The sequence below is a fragment of the Crotalus tigris genome, unplaced genomic scaffold (genome assembly GCF_016545835.1).
Source record: "Crotalus tigris isolate CLP2741 ecotype Arizona unplaced genomic scaffold, ASM1654583v1 scf7180000020019.1302030, whole genome shotgun sequence".
Classification (NCBI taxonomy): domain Eukaryota; kingdom Metazoa; phylum Chordata; class Lepidosauria; order Squamata; family Viperidae; genus Crotalus; species Crotalus tigris.
This window is the reverse complement of record NW_024097821.1, coordinates 1,086,227-1,111,750: the sequence shown is the minus strand read 5'-3', so window position 1 is coordinate 1,111,750 and position 25,524 is coordinate 1,086,227. Positions and strand designations below refer to the sequence as shown.

At 46.0% G+C, this 25,524-nt stretch overlaps 1 protein-coding gene across 6 annotated transcripts in view; it reads left to right on the top strand.

Moving 5' to 3' along the window:
* Window positions 1-25,524, top strand: part of ALS2CL (ALS2 C-terminal like) — a 58,859-nt gene that overhangs the window by 31,414 nt on the left and 1,921 nt on the right. For all 6 annotated transcript variants that reach the window (XM_039365256.1, XM_039365254.1, XM_039365253.1 and 3 more), the window contains 18 exons: window positions 777-844; window positions 2,474-2,540; window positions 4,169-4,371; window positions 4,461-4,526; window positions 5,790-5,888; window positions 6,167-6,328; window positions 7,708-7,819; window positions 7,956-8,033; window positions 10,115-10,242; window positions 13,059-13,232; window positions 14,534-14,624; window positions 17,781-17,938; window positions 20,335-20,397; window positions 21,202-21,375; window positions 22,514-22,556; window positions 22,817-22,878; window positions 23,989-24,138; window positions 25,019-25,112. In XM_039365256.1, coding sequence (XP_039221190.1) covers window positions 777-844; window positions 2,474-2,540; window positions 4,169-4,371; window positions 4,461-4,526; window positions 5,790-5,888; window positions 6,167-6,328; window positions 7,708-7,819; window positions 7,956-8,033; window positions 10,115-10,242; window positions 13,059-13,232; window positions 14,534-14,624; window positions 17,781-17,938; window positions 20,335-20,397; window positions 21,202-21,375; window positions 22,514-22,556; window positions 22,817-22,878; window positions 23,989-24,138; window positions 25,019-25,112 — 1,992 coding nt within the window. The remainder of the gene's footprint in view (window positions 1-776; window positions 845-2,473; window positions 2,541-4,168; window positions 4,372-4,460; window positions 4,527-5,789; window positions 5,889-6,166; window positions 6,329-7,707; window positions 7,820-7,955; window positions 8,034-10,114; window positions 10,243-13,058; window positions 13,233-14,533; window positions 14,625-17,780; window positions 17,939-20,334; window positions 20,398-21,201; window positions 21,376-22,513; window positions 22,557-22,816; window positions 22,879-23,988; window positions 24,139-25,018; window positions 25,113-25,524) is intronic.

Sequence of the window (25,524 nt, the reverse complement as noted above, 5' to 3'; positions counted from 1 at the left end):
GGGAGGGAAGGAGAAAGAAAGAGGGAGAATGAGAAAGGGAGGGAGAGGGAGAGAGAGAAAGAATGAGAGAGAGAGAGAGGGAGAGAAAGAATGAGGGAGAATGAGAGAAAGGGAGGGAAGGAGGGAGAAAGAGAGGGAGAATGAGAAAGGGAGGGAGAGGGAAAGAGAGAAAGAATGAGAGAGAGAGAGAGAGAGAGAGAGAGAGAGAGAGAGAGAGAGAGAGAGAGAGAGAGAGAGAGAGAGAGAGAAGAACTAGCTTTCATGCCCACAGTGGCATTTACAAACTCACCATCTCCAGGTGATTGGCCCAAAGTCATCCAGCTGGCTTTTGTGGCTAAGGCAGGACTAGAATTCGCTGCCTCCCACTTTTTAGTGTGTGAGAGAGAAAACATCCTCCTCCCCCCCCCCTCCTCCCTTTCCCTACGTGTTGATTGCAGTTCTCCAAACCCTGGGGTTTTCCCAAGCCTGTTGTATCTGGAGCACCCGTTTTCCTTCCATAATCCCCGACCCTTTCAAGATGAGAAGAGGGATTTACACCTGGGGCCATGCAGCCTCTCCTCCTGAGCCTTAAAAGAGTCCCAGGAATCAGAAAACAGCTTTATGCCTTGTGTCCCAGTTAATGCCCTTCGAGCAAGCAGCAGCAGCAGACACACGCATGAACGTCTGGTGCCAAATCCAGGGAAACTGACTTTGCAACGGTGTACTGTTGTTTTTATTTTATTTTTTTTAATTAATTGTTCTGAGGCTTTTTCTGTTTTAATTCTCAAATCTTCCAGGGGAATAACCTGCAGAGTTTTGATCTGAAGCTGCTGTGGATAGATACGTCTTACAGTGAAAACGAAAAGTGAGTGGAATTAGTTCAGTTGCTTAAACAGAGCAGAGGAAAAAAATTATCTCGTTCTCCACTTATTTACCTGGGGAAAATTTAGTATCTTTCACAGTAGTCCTCAACATACAACTGTTTGTTTAGTAACAATACAGCAGCACTGAAAGAGTTGACTTATGACAGCACATACAGGTCATCATCTCCGACTTATGGCAACAATTTAGACCAAAACTGCTGTTGCTAAATGAGACAACTAAGTGCGTTTGGCTCCATTTTCCGATTGTTCTTGCCACAGTTAAGTGAATCATTACAGTTGTTAAGTGAGTCATGTAGTTGTTAAATGAATCTGGCTTCCCCCATTGATTTTGCTTGTCAGAAGGTCACAAAAGGGATCACATGACCCCGGGACACTGCAACGGTCATAAGTGTGAATCAAAGGCCAAGTATCCGAATTTTGATCATGTGACCATAGTACGAAAAATGGTCATAAGTCACTTTTTTCAGGGCAGTTATAAGTTTGGACTGTCATTAAGCGAATGGGTTGTAACTTGAGGATTATCTGTATGTGGGAGGAGAAGAGCGGGAGGACAAATTGAGGGGTCCTCAATAATAAGACCACCTTCATTGACCCAGGTGTTTCCTTATGTTTACACTAGGGGTCCCCAGCCTATGGGCCACAGCCCGGGGTCAGTGGGCCTCAGAAAAGGCATTCTCCCCCACTTGCGCTAGCGCCCACGGCCCCGTTTGAGCATGTGTGTGGGTGCGAACGGGCCCCTAGCGTGGGGCGGGTGTGTGGGCCATTTGCGCCTGCGTGCAACGGGCCGCTAGCGTCGGTGCGGGTTTGCATGGCTGTTCATGTATGTGCACGGCACCAGCGCATGCCGCATGCATGACCAAGGCTGCTGGTGCTGTGCCACTACGGGTGGCCCTGTTTGTGTGTGTCCATATGCGTGCACCAATTCTCTGATCCGCAAGCCAGGAAAGGTTGGAGATGTCTGATTTACATCAGGGTTCCCCAACCTTTTCAGCTTGGTGCCGGAAGGAAAGGAAGCAGAAGGAGAATGTGTGCGTGTGCAGCCTGCGTGCACATGCGCAAATAGGTGCGTGCACAATGGTGGCAATAGCCTGCACATGCATGCACAAGTGGGCCACGCGTATCCGTGATGCACTTGTTGGCCATGCGCATGTGCAAATAGGCCACACAGGCCACTCACAATCTCCTGCTGATTGGCCCGAATCACCCAGTCACTTTTCGTGCTTAAGGCAGGACTAGAATTCACCATCTCCTGGTGATTGGGCCAAAGTCACCCAGCCAGTTTTCGTGCCTAAGGCAGAACTAGAACTCTCCACCTCCTGGTGATTGGCCCAAAATCACCCACGTGTGCGCAAATGGGCTACTGGCGCCCGCATGACGCTGGCAGCGATGCTAGCATCCCCACACATGTGCAAATGGGACTGCTAGCGCCCACGCGGCAAGGCTACCACAGGTGGGGCAGGCCTCGCCAGCTGTTCCCGGAGCCTGGTGGCCAAGAGGCCACGTCCCAGTACCGAGCCACGGACTGTAGGTTGGGAACCCTGGTTTACACAGTTAAAAAGATGAAATTACTTTTAATGCAGAACTTCTACAATTTGTCTTTTTTTTTGCAGCTGTGCTTTACTGATTGTGACTCCCGAAGACAATTTCTTCCTGTTGGCCAAAGCAGCAAAAGCCAAAGTAAGTGGCTGATGGCCTTGCGTGCAAGTAGTCCCCATCTTACGACAGCTCACTTAGTGACCATTCAAAGTTATGACACCAAAAAGAGTGACTTATGACCGTTTTTCACACTTACGACCATTGCAGCCTCCCCCATGGTCACGTGATCCAAATTGAGATGCTTAGCAACTGACTCGTATTTAGGACAGGGTCACGTGATCCCCTTTTGCGACCTTCTGACGAGCGAAGTCGATGGGGGAGCTCAGATTCACTTTACAACCTAATAACTGTGAGGATCCATTTAACGACTGTAGCAAGAAATGGTCGTAAAATGGGGCAAAATTCAGTTAACTGTCTCACTTAGGAACAGAAATTCTGGTCTCAATTGTGGTTGCAAGTCAAGGACTCCCTGTACGGTGGAACAACTACATGTTACTCTTCCCATGTGGTTTGCAAAGATTGTCCAAGCAATGAATGTCCAGTAAATGACTAATTCCATCAAAAAGGGGATCATGCGACCATCGTAACTGTGAGTCAGTTGCCAAGCATCCAAATTTTGATCACCTGACAAAGGGGAAGACTGCAACGGTCGTTAAGTGTGAAAAACCTAATGGTCATAAGTCAACTTTTTTCAACACTGTTGTAACTTTGGATGGTCCCTAAACGAATAGTCGTAAGTCGAGGACTACCTGTAAAGAGGAAATACGGGAAGTCCTCGACTTACAACCACAATTGAGACCAAAATTTCCATTGCTGAGTCAGATAGTGGTTGTGAGTTTGGTCCCATTTTATGACCTTTCTTGCCACAGTTGTTAAGTGAATCACTGCGGTTGTAAAGTGAGTAACACGGTTGTTAACTGAACCTGGCTTCCCCCATTGACTTTGCTGGTCAGAAGGTTGCCAAGCAGGATCACGTGACCCCTCCCGGGATGCTGCGACTGTCGTAAATGCGTGTTGGTTGACAGGTGTTGTCTGAATTTTGATCACATGACTGGGGATGCTGCAATAGGGGTAAATGTGAAAAATGGTCCAAACTCCCTTTTTTCAATGCCGTTGTAACCTAAACAGTCACTAAACGAATGGTCATAAGTCAAGGACTACCTGTTGAGAGGAAATCATACTCTTTTGATGGAATTAATTACAATTTTACATCTTTAGGGCAATCTTGAAGATGTGTGGATTCCTTTCCTTCCTTCCTTCCTTCCTTCCTTCCTTCCTTCCTTCCTTCCTTCCTTCCTTCCTTCCTTCCTTCTTTCCTTCCTGCTGTATCTATCAGCTATCCATAAGCTCTCTACCATCGATCTATAATTTATAAGCTATATTTATAATCCTCCCTCCCTCCCTTCTTTCTTTCCCTCACACCCTTCCTTCCTTCCTTCCTTCCTTCCTTCCTTCCTCTCTCTCTTTCTTTCTTCCTCCCTCTTTTCTTTTTTCCCTCACACCCTTCCTTCCTTCCTCTCTCTCTCTCTCTTTCTTTTCCTCACACCCTTCCTTCCTTCCTCTCTCTCTCTCTCCCTCCCTCCCTCTCTCTCTCTCTCTCCTTCCTTCCTTCCTTCCTTCCTTCCTTCCTTCCTTCCTTCCTTCCTTCCTTCCTTCCTTCCTTCTTTCTTTCTTTCTTTCATCCGCCCTTCTCCTATCCCCCTCTCTAGGTGGTGTGGCAGTGGAAGATCAACCGGGCGGTGGGCCAGGCCTTGCAGGACAAGAGGGATCTCCCGTTGTGGGGTGACACGGGCAAAGGCCCAAAATCCGACCCCCCTCTCTGCCGCTGCGCCAGCTTCACATTCAGGACTGAAGAACGGTTGAGGAGTGCCACCTACGAGGGGGAGTGGTGCCTTGGGAAACCGCATGGAAAGTAAGTCCCTTCGCCGGGTGGCTGGAAAGCCCCGATTAATTAAAGCTCAGATTTAATTAATGGCTTTAATCGGTCTCTTCTCTTTGCAGAGGGAAGCTGACGTGGCCCAATGGCCAGAATTATGCTGGAGATTTCAAGAAAGGCTTCGAAAATGGGTGAGTGGCTTTACCTGGTGAATTGCCGACTTACGGGGGGACTATTTTGAGTGGCAGGTTGCTTGGTCTCTCTCGAGCCCAGCGTGCAATGCCCAGATTTGTCTGTTGGGTAGATCCAGGCCTAAAATCCACTTGACCTTGTGAGGGTTTGGCAGGTAAGCAGGTTTGGGCCAAATCGGGCTTTGGATGGGAGACCACCAGGAAACCCTGGAGGCAAGAGACAAAACCAAGAGGCTAAAAAACATAAATCCCACTAAATCAGTGGTTCTCAACCAGTGGGTCGGGACCCCATTTGGGGTCGAACGACCATTTCACGGGGGTCGCCAAACAACGCAGTCCGCCATTTCCCCCCCCTTTTCCTTAGCTGTGCTACTCCCTTGTATTCTATTGGCTTTTGAAAGCCAATAGAATAGACCCTCTTGAATAGAGTCTAATTCTACTGGCTTTCCAAAGCCAATAGGAATTGTCCAGGCTGTCTCTGCCCTGCTGAGCCTGCCAAAAGTCCCATGCTGCAAACGGTGCTGCACCAGTTGAGTAGTCCTCGACTTACGACCGGTGGAGTAGTCCTCGACTTACGACCGGCTGGGGTTCACGGCATTAAAAAGGTTGAGAACCACTGCACTAAATTAAGACATAATTAAACTGCCTCTGGACGGTGCCAGGAAAAACAGCACCTCGGAATTGACTTCGTCTGCAAATCTGTTTTGGGAATTCTTGCACACTTACATACAGCTAGTTCTCGACTTATGGCCATCCATTTAATAACCACTCGAAGTTACGACAGTGCTGAGAAAAGTGACTTACAGCCAGTCGTCTCATTTGAGACCATTGCATGATCAAAATTCAGACATTTGGCAAATGGTTCATATTTATGACGGTCGCAGTGTCCCGGATTCAAGTGAACTTCTTTTGCGACAAGCAAAGTCAACAGGGAATCCAGATTTACTCAACAACCTTGTTACTAGCTTAACATCTGCAGTGATTCACTTAACAACAGTGGCAAGCAAGGTTGTAAAATGGGGCACAACTATTTAACAACTCTCTCACTTAGCAACACAAATTTTGGGCTCAATTGTGGTCATAAGTCAAGGATTGCCTGTACTGGATGTGGTGGAGCATTGAGGATACTTTAATTGGGTGCCTATTTGAAGCGGGTTGGACTGGATGACCTTCAGGGCTTTTTCCAGTTCCAGAATAATGAGATTTCCTCACTATAAGTCAATGCCAGCATTTCTCTCTAACATCTTTTCTTCTGGGTTTCAGGTTTGGGATCTGCTTGATCCCTCAAGAATCCAAGGACCACTACAACTGCTACAAATGCCACTGGAGGGATGGTCAGATGAATGGCTACGGTATCTGCGAGTAAGTTTGTCTGAAATGGTCTCCTGCCTGAGCAGGGGGCTGGACTAGATGACCTCCAAGGCCGCTTCCAACTCTGCTATTCCATGATCCTGTAAGGATCTCCTGCTCCAGCAGGGGGTTGGACTAGATGATCTCTGAAGAATTGGGGCAAAAATGGTGCAAAATTGGGTGTGACTCCCTTAACAACCACTTTGCAACACAAAATGTGGTCATAAGTCAGGGACCGCCTGTACTGTTAAAATCCGCTCTCCGTTGAAGAGGTCTTTGTTATTTTTCAGATACGGCAATGAGATGGTCTACAAAGGCTATTTCAAGGACAACGTGCGGGAGGGTTTTGGCGTCCTGGATAGTCCCCCGAGTACCGGACATCCATTTAAATACACAGGACACTGGAAGAAGGACAAGAAAACAGGTTATGGTGTCTGGGATGATAAGGAGAGGTAAGACGGCTTGCATCTCGTGAGTAAATAAAGTGTAGGGTCCTTGGTGCTCTCTGAGCTGGGTGGTTTCCTTGCAGACGTTTCATGACCCAACTAGGTGGCATCATCAGTGCGAGGAGGAGGAGGAGGAGGAGGAGGAGGAGAGGAATGACTGTGAGGTCCTTGGTGCTCTCTGAGCTTGGTTATTTCCTTGCAGACCTTTCATCACCCAGCTATGTAACATCATCTAGAAGACAGTAGGGTTTGTGGAGAGGAGGAGGAAGAGGAGGAGGAGGAGGAGGAGGAGGAGGAGGAGGAGGAGGAGGAGGAGGAGGAGGAGGAGGAAGGACTGTGGGGTCCTTGGTGCTCTCTGAGCTTGGTTATTTCCTTGCAGACCTTTCATCACCCAGCTATGTAACATCATCTAGAAGGGAGTAGGGTTTGTGGAGAGGAGGAGGAGAGGAGGAGGAGGGGAGGAGAGGAGGAGGAGGAGGGGAGGAGGAGGGAGGAGGAGGAGGAGGAGGAGGAGGAGGAGGGAGGAGGAGGAGGAAGGATGTGGGGTCCTTGGTGCTCTCTGAGCTTGGTTATTTCCTTGCAGACCTTTCATCACCAGCTATGTAACATCATCTAGAAGGGAGTAGGGTTTGTGGAGAGGAGGAGGAGGGAGGAGGAGGAGGAGGAGGAGGGGAGGCGGAGAGGAGGAGGAGGAGGAGGAGGAGGAGGAGGAGGAGGAGGAGGAGGAGGAGGAGGAGGAGGAAGGACTGTGGGGTCCTTGGTGCTCTCTGAGCTTGGTTATTTCCTTGCAGACCTTTCATCACCCAACTATGTAACATCATCTAGAAGGGAGTAGGGTTTGTGGAGGAGGAGGAGGAGGAGGAGGAGGAGGAGGAGGAGGGAGGAGGAGGAGGAGGAGGAGGAGGAGGAGGAGGAGGAGGAGGAGGAGGAGGAGGAAGGACTGTGGGGTCCTTGGTGCTCTCTGAGCTTGGTTATTTCCTTGCAGACCTTTCATCACCCAGCTATGTAACATCATCTAGAAGGGAGTAGGGTTTGTGGAGAGGAGGAGGAGGAGGAGGAGGAGGAGGGGAGGAAGACTGTGGAAGGAGGAGGAAGAGGAGGACTGTGAAGTCCTTGGTGCTCTTTCAACTTGATTCTTTCCTTGCAGACCTCTCATGACCCAACTAGGTAACATCATCAGTGTTTGAGGGATGTGGGTTTTGCTGTCTATGCACGTACTAGTGGCTCCCCCTATCTGTGTTGGTGGGAATAGTCTGGTTGGTGAACAACAGCTGGAGCAAGGAACCACCAAGAACACTTGAGGTTGAATTTAATGTAAACGTAACGTAATTTAAATTTAATTTAATTATTCAATTTCAATTCATTCCTGGCTTGCCGGATGTCAGAGGCGAGAGGTACATCGGGATGTGGCAAAACGACCAGCGGCATGGACCAGGGATTGTGGTGACGCAATCCGGGCTCTGCTTCCAGAGGACGTTTCACCTGGATAAAATGGTGGTAAGGGAGTCTCTGGATTCTGTTTTTAAAAAAGGACTATAAAAACTGACACTAATGTTTATTTATTTACTTGATTTTTCAATCCCGCTTTCCACCAATGGTTCCTCCTTTCTCTTTTTGTCTCTTGATCCGGAAGGGATCCGGGATTCTCCTTCTAGAGGACGGCTCTATCTACGAAGGAAATTTCACGAACGACTTGAAATTTGTCGGCAAGGCAAGTATTAGGATGGGGAACCCGTTGAATCGAGGTCCGAGTCTGGAAGACTCAGGCTGTTGCTTAAAGGGCTTTCTTAAGATCGGGATTGGTAAATCCCTAGATAGGAGACCACCAAGAAATCCCAGGTTTGGATAAATAGATAGATAGATAATTAGATATAGGTCTAGATCAGGGGTTCTCATCCTTGGCAACTTTAAGACTTGTGGACTTCAACTCCCAGAATTCCTCAGCCAGCAAAGCTGGCTGAGGAATTCTGGGAGTTGAAGTCCACAAGTCTTAAAGTTGCCAAGGTTGAGAACCCCTGCTATAGATAGATAGAAAAATAGATAGATAGATAAATAGATAGATAGATAGATAGATAGATTAGATATAAATAGATATAGATAGAAAGATAGATATAGATAGATAGAAAGATAGATAGAAAAATATAACTAAAGTAGATGATAGACAATAGATAGAGATAGAAAGAAAGATAAATAGATATAGATAGATAGATGATTCATAATGTATAAATAGATATAGATAGAAAGATAGATATAGGTAGATAAATATAACTAGAGATAGATGATAGACGATATAGATAGAAAGAAAGAAAAATAAAGATAGATAGATAGGTGATAGATATAAGATGATAGAGATAAAAAAGAAAAGAAAGAAAGAAAGAAAGAAAGACAGATAGATAGATATGGATGGATTTTCTTTTTTTGCTGCCAAGAAATTTGTATGGATGTGGGAAATAGTGGTTATTAATAACGAATAGTTAATAACAGTTAAATTGACTAATAATTAATTGACTAATAAATTAACTATGAATAGTTAATAATTATTAATAATTAATAATCTAAGCATTGCCAAGGAACAATAGTTAAGATGAAAATGAATTGATAATTAGTACATTCATATTAACCGGGTGTGTTAGTGATACTGGATGTTTGCTGTTTGTAGATCCCCTTCCCAGCTGCTAAATGCCTCACAAGCACTCCTCAACTTATGACTGTTTGTTTAACAACAGTTTGGAGATATGACGGTGCTGAACAAAGGCACTTACAAGCCATCCTTAAAGAGGTTGTAAAACGGGTCCAGTCTTCTGACGATGCACTTAATGACCGCATCACTTAATGACCAAGATTTCAGTCCCAATTGTGGTTGTACATTGAGAAGTATCTAATAATAATAATAATAATAGTAGTCAAGTTGGAAGGGACCTTGGAGGTCATCTAGTCCAACTCCCTGCTCAGGCAGGAAACCCTACACCATTTCGGACAAATGGCTGTCCAGTCTCTTCTTAAAAACTTCCAGCATTGGAGCATTCACCGTTTCTGGAGGCAGGTTGTTCCACTGATTAATTGTTCTCACCGTCAGGAAGTTTCTCCTTAGTTCTAGGTTGCTTCTCTCCTTGATCAGTTTCCATCCGTTGCTTCTTGTCCTGCCTTCAGGTGCTTTGAAAAATAGCTTGACTCCCTCTTCTTTGGGGCAGCCCCTGAGATATTGGAACACTGCTATCATGTCCCCCCTCGTCCTTCTCTTCGCTAAACTAGACATACCAAATTCCTGCAACCGTTCCTTATATGTTTCAGCCCCCAGTCCCCTAATCATCTTTGTTGCTCTTCTCTGTACTCTACAGGAAGTCCTTGACTTACGACCCACAATTTAGCCCCAAATTTCCCTAGCTAAGCAAGACAGTCATGACTCCACTTTATGACCATTTTTGCCCCATTTTACGGCTATACTTGCCACTGCTGAAACGCAAATCACTGCGGTTGTAAAGTTAGTAACACAGATGTGAAGTGAATCACATGGAGATCACATGAACCCAGGACACTTCAACTGTCGTAAATATGAGTCAATTGCCAAGCATCTGAATCTTGACTATGCTTCAACGATCATAAGAATGAAAAACGGTCATAAGTCAGTGCCGTTATAACTTTGTGCGGTCAATGAATGGTTATAAGACGAGAACTATCTGTATTGTGTCTGCGTCTCTCTGTTTTTATCATGTTTAATATTGTTAGTGACATGTACTTAAGGTGAGTGGCTGTGTAAACATGTGAAATAAACAAACCATCATATAATTTTAGGGAAAACTGACATTTCCAAATGGCTTCGTTCTGGAGGACACCTTCGCCAACAAATCTAGAGAAGGGTGCCAGGTTCCTGGGGTGGCGAATTCTTCTGGAGACCATCAGGCTGTCACTAGACCTGCTATGTAAGTCAGAAGACCATGGTCGGTTGAGATTCTGGGCTTTCCACTCTTCTAAAATCTCCATTCTTGTTCCTATGAGTGTTTGGCTAGGAAAGACCTTGTTTCCTTGCTGATGGATGGCTGGAGCAATCTCAGCACAAACATGTCTCCAAATCCTGGTCCAATGATCTGATCCAGCATTTCTCAAGCTCAACCTTTGAAGATGGGTGGATTTCAGCCTCCAGAATCCCCCAGTCAGCATGTCTTGATGGGCTTCAACTCCCAGAATCCCCTAGCCAGCATGCTTTAAGAGGGGAGGACTTCATTCCAGAATCCCCCATCTGGCATACTCTAAGGGGGGGGGCCCTTCAATTCCCAGAATCCCCCAGACAGGACTCTTTAAGAGGGTTGGACTTCAACACCCAGGATCCCCCAGCCAGCATGCTTTAAGAGGGCTGGACTTCAACTCCCAGAATCCCCCTCCGGCATCCTTTAAGAGGGGAAGATTTCAACTCCCAGAGTGCCCTAGCCAGCATCCCGTTTGGAGATTTCTGGGAGCTAAAGTCCACGAGTCTTCAATGGCAAGGCTTTTCAACCAGTGGTACGGGTACCACCTGTGGTACATGGGCACCTGGCAGGTGGTACACGACCATCCTAGAAAAGGGGTAGTGGGGGAGGGGAATGAGTTGAACTGGTGGTAGCACCGCACAAGCCTGAGCGAGAGACGGCTGGAGCTGCAGGGCTGTCAGGGCTCAGCGGAAGTGCCAGGATCAGCGCCAGGCTCCAGCTGGAGCTCAGCGCTCATCCTGGTGCTTCTGCTGAGCCCTGAAGAAGCACCAATCAGCTGGAAAGCAGCACTGATCCTGGTGCTTCTGCTGAGCCCAGAAGAAGCGCCAGGATCAGCTGGAATGTTGCAGCCTCTCCAGGGTCTTGTGATTTACATTCAGATTCTTGGCAACTGATTCATATTTATGATGGTCACAGTGGCCCAGGGTCATGTGAAGGGACCAAAACCTGCTGCAACCATCCAGCAGATGGGAAGGAATAAAAACCAAACACCCCCCCACCCTACCCCCGCTGCCAATCCTCAACCGAAATGCTCACACCAATGAAAACCTCGGACAGGAGGAAGAGCGCCGCTGGGTGGGCAGGCAGGTGTCTTGCTCGGCTGTGGCTTGGGGGGCACTTTTTTCAGTGCCATTGTAACTTCAAACAGTCACTAAGTGAACTGTTGTAAGTCGAGGACTACCTGTACTTCATCACTTTTTTCCTTTGGTTTTTTTTTGTTGTTGTTGTTTTGGTCATCAAGTTTTTGACACCTTGCTAGGCAACTGGTGGTACTCAGATGTTGCCATATCCTAAAAGTGGTACAATGGGTGAAAAGGTTGAAAAGCCCTGACCTAGATCCAGGGGTGTCCTTGGAGTCTACTTTAAAGATGGTGACCTGATGGTCCTCTGCACATCAGAAATGGTCAACGTTTCAGTCAAGTTTCATCTTGACTCTTTGGCGATATCCTGAGGACACCTTTTCGTGGACCAGGCATTCTTTTTCCTTAATCAACTTTGTGAGAAAATACGGGATTTATGCAGGTAGTCCTCAACTTACGACCACAATGGAGCCCAAAATTTTTGTTGCTAAGTGAGACATTTGTTAAATGAGCTTTCTCCCCCTATTACGGCTTTCCTTGACATAGCAAATCATTGCAGCTGTTAAATTACTCATACAGTCATTAAGCGAATCTTTGCTGATCAGAAGGTCGCAAAAGGGGATCACATGACCCCGGGATGCTGTGCCCGTCATAAATATGAGTCAGCTGCCAAGTGTGTGAATTTCGATCACGTGACCCAGGGTATCGCTGCAACGGTTGTGAAAAATGTCCTAAATCCCCTTTTTTCAATGCCGTTGTAACCACAAATAGTCACTAAAGGAACAGTTGTTAAGTCAAGGACTATTTCTAGAGTCCTATGAACAGATTACATTGTCAGAGCTGATAGATATAGTAATAAGAATAACAACAACAACAACAATAATAATAATAAAGTTGGAAAGGACCTTGGAGGTCATCTAGTCCAACCCCCTGCTCAAGCAGGAAACCCTATACCATTTCAGACAAATGGCTGTCCAGTCTCTTCTTGAAAAGATAAGATAATCTTTATTGTCATTTTTTTATTGTGGGCACAACGGCACACATCAAAATGAAATTTAGTTGCCCGCTCTCAATGTGAAACACATACATGACACACACCTAAAACATACTATATACAACATATGTACAGAGCAGTGGTTCTCCACCTGTCGGTCAGGACCCCATTTGGGGTCAAACGACCATTTCACGGGGGTCGCCAAACAACGCAATCCGCCATTTTTTCCCCCTTTTCCTTAGCTGTGCTACTCCCTTTTATTCTATTGGCTTTTGAAAGCCAATAGAATAGACTCTCTTGAATAGAGTCTAATTCTATTGGCTTTCAAAAGCCAATAGGACTTGTCCAGGCTGCCTCTGCCCTGCTGAGCCCGCCAAAAGTCCCATTCTGCAAACGGTGCTGCACCAGTTGAGTAGTCCTCGACTTACGACCGGTTTAGTAATCCTCGACTTACGACCGGTTGGGGGTCGCGGCATTAAAAAGGTTGAGAACCACTGCTCTAGAGCCACACCCCTACATATACATAACAAATAAATATTAAATACCGTCCATCTTGAATATATAACTTCCAGTGTTGGAGCATTCACCGCTTCTGGAGGCAGGTTGTTCCACTGGTTAATTCCTGCGTGTCACGTTAAATATGCACTGATGTCCATTCGCACGTGATTTCGTGTGAACTGTTGGTTTTTCCCATCCAGCCAGTTGGGTCAGGAGGACTTCCCGGTGGAGAAGCGGTGGGAAGACCTCTACAACCAGTTCCTAGCGTTCATCCGTGCGGGAGGCCAAGCAGACGACGAGGAGTCCTTCATGGGGTTTCACGTGCAGACGAGTCGCGAGCTGCGGAAATCTCAGGAGAATCTCTTCAGCCACGGGTAAACATCCAGCTCGCGAGAAACTAATGCTGTTCCTGAGCAGCAGGATCGGGGCCGTGGGTCGCCACCTTTATGTGAGGGTTAGATTTTGACTACTGCAATAGGCCCTGCGTGGGGCTGCCCTTGGAAACTATCGGGAAGCTTCACTTGGTTCAATATGCAGTGGGGTTTTTTTTTTTGCCAGTCTAGATTTGCACCCAGGTCACGAGCTTAATGTGCTTCCAGGTGAAATTCCAGGTGTGGGGTGATCACCTTCAAAGCCCTACGTGGCTTGGGACCAGATATTGGGCAGGATTGGGGAATGGGTCGCGATCTTTAAATAAAAAATAAATTAAGAGATCTTCCACTTATTGCGGCTATATATACATATATATTGGTAGTCCTTGGGCTTATGACCTTTTGTTTAATGACCGTTTAAAATTATGACTATGCTGAAAAAAGTGACTTGGGAAAAGGTGGTTGTAATGTTGCAGTGTGTGCATGGTTGCACAGTCACAAACTTGGCAGCCGGCTTGCATTTTGGACGGTCGCACTGCCCCAGGGTCAAGTGATCCACAGTTGTGACCTTCCCAGCCAGCTTCTGACACACAAGCTGTCAGGGAAGGACAAGTGTCAGTCATGTGATGCCTTGCTTAAGCAGCGTAGTGGTTCACTTAGCGACCGGAGAGAAAGGTTATAAAATCACATACAGTTACATGATGATTTGCTTAATGACCACCTGGCTTATTGATAACATTTCTTGATCCCTTATGTCCTCAACTTACAACCTTAGGTGGTTGTAAGTTGAGGACTACCTGTATTTTCCCCTTAGGGGTAACAGTGCAGAAAAGTTGATGGACACCCCTGATGGTAAAGCTTGAAATGTAGAGGTAGTCCTCGACTTATGACTTACGACCACAAAAATTGACCCCCGAATTTGCTAACTTATTAAGACATTTCTTCAGTTAGTTTTGCCCCATTTTACGACCTACCTTGCCGCAGTTTTTAAATTAATCACATGGTTGTTAAGCGAATCTGGCTTCGCCCGTTGACTTTGCTGGTTCACAAAAGGGAGTCATGTGACTCCAGGACATAGCGACCGTCATAAATATGAGTCAGTTGCCAAGCCTCTAAATGTAAATCATGTGACCCCGGGGATGCTACAGCAGTCGTAAGTGTGAAAAACGATCCCAGGTCCCTTTTTTCACTGCCGTTGTAACTTTGAACGGTCACTAAACGAATGGCTGTAAGTCAAGGACTACCTGTATGTAGCACCAGGGCAAGTATGAGGCTTCTCACTCACCTCCATCTGTCTCCTCCAGCGGAACCGAAGAAGCGTCTGAGAAAACGGACTTCCTTGAAGAACTAATAAAGCATCAGGATCCAGAAGCTCGACGGAATTGTTTGCAACAGGTATGGATGTAGCACAGGTAATCTTCTGAACTTAGTAATAGAATTGGAAAGGTCCTTGGAGGCCATCTAGTCCAGCTCCCTGCTCCAGCAGGAGACCCTTACAGAGTCATGGAATAAGAGACTTGGAAGGGATCTTAGAGGTCATCTAGTCCAGCCCCCTGCTCCAGCAGGAGACCCTTACAGAGTCATGGAATAAGAGACTTGGAAGGGATCTTAGAGGTCATCTAGTCCAGCTCCCTGCTCCAGCAGGAGACCCTTACAGAGTCATGGAATAACAGACTTGGAAGGGATCTTAGAGGTCATCTAGTCCAGCTCCCTGCTCCAGCAGGAGACCCTTACAGAGTCATGGAATAACAGACTTGGAAGGGATCTTAGAGGTCATCTAGTCCAGCCCCCTGCTCCAGCAGGAGACCCTTACAGAGTCATGGAATAAGAGACTTGGAAGGGATTTTAGAGGTCATCTAGTCCAGCCCCCTGCTCCAGCAGGAGACCCTTACAGAGTCATGGAATAACAGACTTGGAAGGGATCTTAGAGGTCATCTAGTCCAGCCCCCTGCTCCAGCAGGAGACCCTTACAGAATCATGGAATAAGAGACTTGGAAGGGATCTTAGAGGTCATCTAGTCCAGCTCCCTGCTCCAGCAGGAGACCCTTACAGAGTCATGGAATAACAGACTTGGAAGGGATCTTAGAGTGTAATCATAGTCAGCCCCCTGACTCCAGCAGGAGGACCCTTACAGAGTCAGGGAATAAGAGACTTGGAAGGGATCTTAGAGGTCATCCTAGTCCAGCCCAATGCTCAAGCAGGAGACCCATAACAGAGCAGGAATAAGAGGACTTGGAGGGATCTTAGAGGTCATCTAGGTCCGCCCCTGCTCCAGCAGGAGACCCTTACAGAATCATGGAATAAGAGACTTGGAAGGGATCTTAGAGGTCATCTAGTCCAGCCCCCTGCTCCAGCAGGAGACCCTTACAGAATCATGGAATAACAGACTTGGAAGGGATCTTAGAGGTCATCTAGTCCAGCCCCCTGCTCCAGCAAGAGACCCTTACAGAGTCATGGAATAACAGACTTGGAAGGGATCTTAGAGGTCATCTAGTCCAGCCCCCTGCTCCAGCAGGAGACCCTTACAGAGTCATGGAATAAGAGACTTGGAAGGGATTTTAGAGGTCATCTAGTCCAGCCCCCTGCTCCAGCAGGAGACCCTTACAGAATCATGGAATAAGAGACTTGGAAGGGATCTTAGAGGTCATCTAGTCCAGCCCCCTGCTCCAGCAGGAGACCCTTACAGAATCATGGAATAAGAGACTTGGAAGGGATCTTAGAGGTCATCTAGTCCAGCCCCCTGCTCCAGCAGGAGACCCTTACAGAATCATGGAATAAGAGACTTGGAAGGGATTTTAGAGGTCATCTAGTCCAGCCCCCTGCTCCAGCAGGAGACCCTTACAGAATCATGGAATAAGAGACTTGGAAGGGATCTTAGAGGTTATCTAGTCCAGCCCCCTGCTCTAGCAAGAGACCCTTACAGAGTCATGGAATAACAGACTTGGAAGGGATCTTAGAGGTCATCTAGTCCAGCTCCCTGCTCCAGCAGGAGACCCTTACAGAGTCATGGAATAACAGACTTGGAAGGGATCTTAGAGGTCATCTAGTCCAGCCCCCTGCTCCAGCAGGAGACCCTTACAGAGTCATGGAATAAGAGACTTGGAAGGGATTTTAGAGGTCATCTAGTCCAGCCCCCTGCTCCAGCAGGAGACCCTTACAGAATCATGGAATAAGAGACTTGGAAGGGATCTTAGAGGTTATCTAGTCCAGCCCCCTGCTCTAGCAAGAGACCCTTACAGAGTCATGGAATAACAGACTGGAGGGATCTTAGAGTCTCTAGTCCAGCCCCCTGCTCTAGCAAGAGACCCTTATCAGAGTCATGGAATATAACAGACTTTGGTGAGTGATCTTGAGAGGTCATCTAGTCCAGCCCCCTCTCCAGCAGGAGACCCTTACAGAGTCATGGAATAAGAGACTTGGAAGGGATCTTAGAGGTCATCTAGTCCAGCCCCCTGCTCCAGCAGGAGACCCTTACAGATCATGGAATAAGAGACTTGGAAGGGATCTTAGAGGTCATCTAGTCCAGCCCCCTGCTCCAGCAGGAGACCCTTACAGAGTCATGGAATAAGAGACTTGGAAGGGATCTTAGAGGTCATCTAGTCCAGCCCCCTGCTCCAGCAGGAGACCCTTACAGAGTCATGGAATAAGAGACTTGGAAGGGATCTTAGAGGTCATCTAGTCCAGCCCCCTGCTCCAGCAGGAGACCCTTACAGAATCATGGAATAACAGACTTGGAAGGGATCTTAGAGGTCATCTAGTCCAGCCCCCTGCTCCAGCAAGAGACCCTTACAGAGTCATGGAATAACAGACTTGGAAGGGATCTTAGAGGTCATCTAGTCCAGCCCCCTGCTCCAGCAGGAGACCCTTACAGAGTCATGGAATAAGAGACTTGGAAGGGATTTTAGAGGTCATCTAGTCCAGCCCCCTGCTCCAGCAGGAGACCCTTACAGAATCATGGAATAAGAGACTTGGAAGGGATCTTAGAGGTCATCTAGTCCAGCCCCCTGCTCCAGCAGGAGACCCTTACAGAATCATGGAATAAGAGACTTGGAAGGGATCTTAGAGGTCATCTAGTCCAGCCCCCTGCTCCAGCAGGAGACCCTTACAGAGTCATGGAATAAGAGACTTGGAAGGGATCTTAGAGGTCATCTAGTCCAGCTCCCTGCTCCAGCAGGAGACCCTTACAGAATCATGGAATAAGAGACTTGGAAGGGATCTTAGAGGTCATCTAGTCCAGCCCCCTGCTCCAGCAGGAGACCCTTACAGAATCATGGAATAAGAGACTTGGAAGGGACCTTAGAGGTCATCTAGTCCAACCCCCTATTCAAGCAGGAGATTCTACACCATTTCAGACTACCCTTTCAGACCTCTCTTAAACACTTCCAGGGTTGGAGCACCCACGACTTCTGGTGGCAAGCTGTTCCACTGATTCAATTGTCCTCAGTGTCGGGAAATTCCTCCTTCATTCTGGGTTGCTTCTGTCTCTTTGATTAGTTTCCAAATTTGAAATTCACCTTGATTTTAAAGTGGTTTGTTTATTTGATTTCCCAGGCTCTGGAGTCCTCGTTACATCCTTTAGGGAAATTGCTGAAAGCTTTCGTTCTGGTGTTCCAGTCCACTTATTCTGGCATTGGGGCTAACAAGCATCTCTTGAGAATGGCCCAAGAAGAAGCCAAGCACTACGCCACGAAAATATGGGAATTTTACCAGTAAGTATGGCTTGCATTGTGCAATTCCTGGAAATCTTTACTGCTAAACAACTTCAAATAAAAATAAGTTTTGCTTTGTGTGGGGAAAAATGCACACCCAGAAAACTGCCATGCTTCCCCCCCCCCCAAACTTCATAATCTTTTGATACCTTTGTCCCAATGAAGCAGCCAGAAGGTCATCCCCTTTTGACTTAATGCCTCACCTACCTAAATAGATAATATGCTTAAATTCCTTCCTATCTCTTCCTACCTTTGTCAGTTATTTCTCCTTTTGATCTACCTGTATTTGTTATTTACCTGGTCTTTGATCAGGTAATGCGTTACTAGAAAATAGTTGCTTACATGAAGACATTTTCCAATGAAGAAACTTTGTCAACATCTAATGGTTAACCTTATGAATGTAAAATGTCAGCATTTAATGGTAAAAGCCTATGTATGTAAAAAGTATATAAAAACCAATAAACACACAGACTCTCAAGCTGTCTCATGCTGTGACAAGCAGCTCTGCAGCAGCTTCAAATCTCTGCTCAAGACATGCCTGAGTCTTTTTCTTAGCGTCTTACAGCTTTGGGCTATTGGCTTGTAGCTTTGGCCACTTTCGTTTGCCTTTTGCCTGGATTGCGCTCCTAAAAACTTTCCTGTGTTTGTAACAGGAAATATCATTCTTTTGACAGTAGTTCTTGATTTACGACCATTCGTTTAGTGACCGTTCGACCAGCACTTAAAAAAGTGACCTAGGGCTGTTTTTCACACTTACGACTGTTGCAGCATGCTCAAAATTCAGACGCTCGGCAACTGACTCATATTTATGACGGTCGCAGCATCCCGGGGTCACGTGATCCATTTTTGCAACCTTCTGACAAGCAAAGTCAATGGAGAACCCAGATTCACTTAACAACAGTGTGATTAACTTAACAACCACAATGATTTACTTAGGAACTGTGGCAAGAAGGTGGCAAAACTCATTTAACAACCGTTTCACTTATCAACAGAAAATTTGGGCTCAGCTGTGGTCGTAAGTCAAGGACTACGTATGTAACAAAATAACAAGGTTGAAGGTTAATCTACTCCAGGAGTCTTCAAACTTGGCAACTTTAAGACTTTTGGACCTCAACTCCCAGAATTCCTCAGTCAGAATTCCTGGCTGGCTGAGGAATTCTGGGAGTTGAAGTCCACAAGTCTTGAAGTTGCCAAGTTTGAACCTTTTGTGTAGTTTCCCTTCCTTTCTCTTTTTCATTTATAGCTATAAGTAGGAGTCCAGGTTTTGAGCTAAAACATGGTTTCCATCAAATTTAAATTTTAAATTTCTGAGTTTAAATTTCTGGGTGTCTGCTAATGGTCTTTTTAAAATGTATTAATTTTCTGATATTGTATTTTAGCTTTCTAAGTTTAAACTTTCAAGTTTCTGAGTGTTTTCTAATGATCTCTTTTAAATTTCTTAATTTTCTGAGTATGTTTTCTGAGCTTAAAGTGTTTCCGAGTTTAAATTTTTAATTGCCTAGTGTGTTTTCTGAGTTTAAAATATAAGTTCCAAATCTTACATTGCGCTGAATTGGATAAGATGACTAAGGAATTAAAAACAGGAGGAAACAGAATATTATCGAATTCTGAATAAATTTTACAAGTGGAGGGAAATAAGAAGGAAGTCGATAGAAGTGATATAAATAGGGAACTTGATACGTATAACTGTATATGTAATATTTATTTTTATATGTACAGTATGGAATGATTAGACAAAGATGTATGTCAAAGATGATACACCACGTTCAACGTTTTTAAATTTTTTTCCCTTCCTTTGTATTCAATAAAATATATATTCCAGAGTTTAAATTCAACATTTATTAATGACCCCTTTTAAATTTCTTATTTTCCAAGACTTTTCTGAGTTTAAAAGTTAAATTTCTGAATATTTCCTAATTATTTCTTTTAAATTTCTTAATTTTCTGAGTTTAAATTTTCAATTCCCATGTTTAAATTTTCCAGTGTCTTCCTAGCTATCCCTTTTAACTTTCTTAACTTTCCAAGTACTTTTTCTGTGTTTAAATTTTAAATTTCCATGTTTAAATTTTAAAATTTCTAGCGTCTTCTAATAATGATCTCTTTTAAATTCCTAATTTTCAAAGTGTCTTTCTAAGTTTCAATTTTAGATTTTTGAGTTTAAATTTCAAATTTCCTAGAGTTTTCTAATGAGTTATTTTATATTTCGTAATTTCCAGGTGTATTTCTGAGTTTAAATTTTAGGCTTTTAAATTTCCTAGAGTCTTCTAAGGATCTCTTTTAAATCTTCTAATTTCTGAGTGACTTTTCTGAGCTTAAATTTTTAAGTTTCTGAATTTAAATTTTAAATTTCCAAATGTCTTCCAATGAGATCCTTTAGATTTCTTTTTCTCTTGCAGAGCTTTGCTGCAGCTTGCCTTCAAGGTGAAAGGATTCAAATCCCCCCAAAACACAGAAATGAGGTACTGGTGTAGAACTTGGTTAAGCTCTTGATTTGTTGAAACCATGGTTTGTTTCCTAAGCCACAGTCCTATGATGCTTATTGAACACCACACCATAAGCTGGTCACTCCTTCAGTTTTGTTCCCCATTAAAAATGGTTAAAATCTTATATTTTTATGATTTTAGCCTTACAGATTCACTGATGTATTTATTTCTTTGAAGTACAGGTAGTCCTTGATTTCCGTTGATAAGCGAGACAGTTGTTAAGTGAGCTTTGTCCCATTTTACAACTTGTCTTACCACCGTTGTTCAGTGCAGTTGTTAAGTGAGTCACACGGTCATTAAGTGAATCTGACTCCCCCTTGACTTTTGTTCTCAGAAGGTCGCAAAAGGGGATCACGTGACCCCGGGACACTGCAACCGTCATAAGTACATGCCAGTTGCCAGGCATCTTGAGTTTTGATCACGTGATGCTGCAATGGGTGTAATTGTGAAAAACAGTCCTAGGTGGTTGTAACTTTGAACGGTCACTAAACGAACTGTTGTAAGTCGAGGACTATCTCTAGATTTCACCTTGCCTATGGGAGATCAAGGTGGCGTATCCAATATTTTCCCCTCTTGTTTTTTTTTTTTTTTTTTTGCTTTACAATAACAACCCTATAAGGTAGGCCAGGCTGATTAATCCACCTGACCAATCCACTGAGTTTGCTTAGATGAGATTGGACTTGAACCCAGACCTTGGTAGCAATGAATGTGAGCACTTTGCTCTTGCGGGATGAAGGAGAGGAGTGGAATGATGGGATTTGTTGTTCTCCCTCGGATTAGGGACTCGGATGGAGGCTCCGTCCTTCTACCGCTCATCCTTCCTTATTTCTACCCGGAACTCCTGATGTTGTACATGGTCGCCCACGAGAAGCAGGACGAGATTTACTGCCAGAGGATCGTCAGCCTCAGTCTCCTCTCTGACGTGACCCTCCTGGAGTACCTGGAGGTGCAGAGGTAAGTGGGAGGGTCTCAGAAAGGCCCCTCCCTCCCTCCCTCCCTCCCTCCCTCCTTCATTCCTCTCTTCCTCCCTTCCTTCCTCCCTCCCTCCCTCCCTCCTTCTTTCCTCTCTTTCTCCCTTCCTTCCTTTCTCCCTTCCTCCCTCCCTCCCTCCCTTCCTTCCTTCCTCCCTCCCTCCTTCTTTCCTCTCTTTCTCCCTCCCTTCCTTCCTCCCTTCCTCCCTCCCTCCCTTCCTCCCTTCCTTCCTTCCTCCCTCCTTCTTTCCTCTCTTTCTCCCTCCCTTCCTTCTTTCCTTTCTCCCTCCCTCCCTCCCTTCCTTCCTTCTTTCCTTTCTCCCTCCCTCCCTCCCTTTCCTTCCTCCCTCCCTTCCTCTCTTTCTCCCTCCCTCCCTTCCTCCCTCCCTTCCTTCTTTCCTTTCTCCCTCCCTCCCTCCCTTCCTTCTTCCTCTCCCCCTCCCCCCCTTCCTTCTCCCTCCCTCCTTCTCTCTTTCTCCCTCCCTCCCTTCCTCCCTCCCTTCCTCCCTCCCTCCTTCTTTCCTTTCTTTCTCCCTCCCTTCCTTCTTTCCTTTCTCCCTCCCTCCCTCCCTTCCTTCCTCCCTTCCTCCCTTCCTTCCTCCCTCCTTCTTTCCTCTCTTTCTCCTCCTACCTCTTACTCTCCTCCCTGCCCTCTCTCTGTCTCCCTCCCTTCCCTTCCTTTCTCCCTCTCTCCCTCCCCCTTTTATTCTTTCTTCCTTCTTCCTGCTTTCTTTCCCTCCTCCTTCCTTCCTCTACTCCTGCTTATCCTACCTCTTCCTTCCCTCTCTCATCTCCCTCCTTTCCTCCATCTCCTTTTCCTTTTTCCTCCCTTTCCTCCTCCCTCCCTCCCTCTCTTTCGTTCTTTTTTATTTCTGCCCTCCTTTCTCTCCCTCCTTCTTTCCATTTCCTCCCTTCCTCCCTCCCTCGTTTCCTCCCTCTAACCGTTTCGTCCCTCCCTCCTTCTCTTCTTTTCTTCCTCCATTTCCCTTTCCTCCCTCTCCCCCTCCTGCAAATTCTTCCAAATTTCCTTGGGCTCCCAAATGCAATTCGATTTTTTTCCTCTGCGTCCTCCACTTTGAGAATGTTTTATCCTCTCCCCATCTGCTACCTTTTCTTTGCAGACACTTCTGGCCTCTGAAAGATCTCAGCCTCAGCAGTAACCAAGTAAGTTCTCGTGCGGGGTCTCTAACGTTAGTTTGAGTCCCTGTTTGGGCACGCTGCATGCTTCCCACACCTGCATGTTTGAAGATGCCGCGTCTTTGCATGAATGAAAGACCCCTGTTCAGGATGCGGGATATTTCGAACGCCCCAAACCCTTCGATTGGGATGTCCTCAAATGCCCCGGCTCTGTGTGTGTGTGTGTGTGTGTGTGTGTGTGTGTGTGTGTGTGCGTGCTAACCTCGTGTTGTGTTCTTCCTTTAAAGAGACAGTCACTGGTGAAGGATCAGTGCTTTCTCTCTGCGACCGAATGTCTGCAGAAGCTGATGTAAGTGCCAGCAAAAGTTCTTCTAATCTTAGCTTCACAATATAGGGAGTCCTCGACTTATGACCACAATTGAGCCCAACATTTACGTTGCTAAGCGGGACAGCGGTTAAGTGAATTTTGCCCAATTTTATGACCTTTCTTGCCACAGTTGTTAAGTGAATCACTGCAGTTTTTAAGTTAGGAACACAATGGTTTGAATCTGGATTCCACTACTGACTTTGTCAGAACGTTGCAAAAGGGGATCATGTGACCCTGCAATTGTCATAAATAGGAACCAGTTTCTGGGGATGCTGTGATGGTTGTAAGTGTGAAACATGGACATAAGTCATTTTTCTCAGTAACTTCCTTCACTAAATTAATTTTGTAAGTCAGGGACTAACTGTATGTATTTTTCATATTTCGTGTGTGTGACTATTCCTGGTCAATAAATAAAATAAATCAATATTTACTGGCCCTCTCCATAAACTGAGTAGGACCCTCATTATATGAATAAGGTGCAAGTAGTCCTTACAATCCTTTTTTAGCGACCGTTCAAAGTCACAACAGCACTGAAAAAAAATTGATGCGTAACTTGTCCTCACATTTACGACATTAGCAGCAGCATCTGGGTCACGTGATCAAAATTTAGGCTCATGTAATTATGACAGTTGCAGCACCCTGGGGGTCACATGATCACCATTTCAAATCTTCTCAGTTGGTTTCCGACAAGCTAAGTCAACAGTGAATCAGTCATTAAGCGAACACTGCAGTCATTAAGTGAATCCATTGTCTGGTTTCTAGCAGAAAAATCATAAATTGCAATCATGTGACCACAAGACCGAAAATAAAGGCAGGCTGGTTGCCAATCATCTTCAGATGCAATCATATGACCAGAGGGACAAGCGTCTGAAGTTCGAATTCTGATTCTTAAGTACTTTTGGGGGGGTCTCTCACAGCTGTAATTGACCATTAAATAACTCGTAGTCAGTCAATGAAATCCCTCTTTTTATTGGGAAATCATTAAGATTTCTCCCTTGTGCACCTCACTAGGGACTAGTGACTTTTGGCTTCCCTGGTATTTTATAGAATCGGGAGTGTTTGTGTCTCTGTTCACCCCCTGCTCCCTTGCAGCACCACCGTGGACCCCCAGGAAAAGCTGGACATTCTCCAGAAGACGTACGAGGAGATTGAGGAAACGATAAACCAACTTTTGGGCAAGGAATATAATCTTCCCATGGATGACTTCCTCCCCCTGCTGGTCTATGTGGTGACGCGAGCCAGGTGGGGAGGTGCTTGTGTGCGTTGTTGTGGGGGGAACACACCCAGTGGGCCAGCCGGCACCCCGTCCCTGGCGCAGTCTGTGCCCTGAAGTCAGGGGGCTGAAATGGGATGCTGAAGGGAAAAAATAAAACGCCTCTCCCTGCTGGCACTGATAATGTTGCCTAGTTGGGTTGTGAAACATCCACAAGGAAGCCATCCAGCTCAGAGAGCACCAAAGACCCCCACAGTATTCCTCCTCCTCCTCCTCCTCCTCCTCCTCCTCCTCCTCCTCCTCCTCCTCCTCCTCCTCCTCCTCCTCCTCCTCCTCCCCCTCCCTTCTAGTAGTGTTGATATTATCTAGTTGGTTCATGAAATGTCTGCAAAGAAACAAAAGCTCAGAGAGCACCAAGGACCCCACAGTCTTCCTCCTCTTCCTCCTCTTCCTCCTCCTCCTCCTCTTCTTCTTCTTTTTCTCCTCCTCTTCCTCCTCCTCCCCCTCCTCCTCTTCTTCGTCTTCTCTTCCTCCTCCTCCTCCCTTCTAGTAGTATTGATATTACCTAGTTGGTTTATGAAATCTCTGCAAAGAAACAAAAGCTCAGAGAGCACCAAGGACCCCACAGTCTTCCTCCCTCTCCTCCGCTATCTGTACTCCCTACTAACCCTGGTGATGTTGCCTAGTAGGGTCATGAAATGTCTGCAAGAAAACCATCAAACCATCCCCCTTCTCTTCCCCCTCCATTGTGCAAACTCCAACACCCACTCATAAGTGCCCACCGAGTAGGATCAAGATGCGGTGGTCAAACCACTCTTGACTGTTGTGAGCATACTCTGCAGACACCCCCCCCCCAGCCTGACTGCTACGTGTCTTCCTGTTCTGATGTAAGCTGTTCCTCTTTTCTAGAATTCAACATCTAGGAGCAGAAATTCATTTGATCAGAGATCTGATGGATCCCACAAATGGTGGAAGGCATGACTTCCTCTTGACAGCACTGGAGGTAAAGAGGGAAGGAGGGAGGGAGGGAGGGAGGGAAGAAGGGTGGAAGGAAAGGAAGGAAGAAAGGAAAGAAAGGAGGAAGTATGAAAGGAAAGGAAAGAAAAAAGGAAAGGGAGGGAAGAAGGAAGGAAGGGGAAGGAAGGAAAGGAAGGATTAGGAAAGAAGGAAGAATGGAAAGGAAGAGGAAGGGAGGAAGTATGGAAGGAAAGGAAGGATTAGGAAAGAAGGAAGGAAGAATGGAAGGGAAGAGAAGAAGGGAGGAAGGATGGAAGGAAAGGAAGGAAGAAAAGGAAGGAAAGGAAGGATGGAAGGAAAGGGAAGGAAGGAAGGATGGAAGGAAAGGGAAGGAAGGAAGGATGGAAGGAAAAGGAAGGAAGGAAGGATGGAAGGAAAAGGAAGGAAGGAAAGGAAAA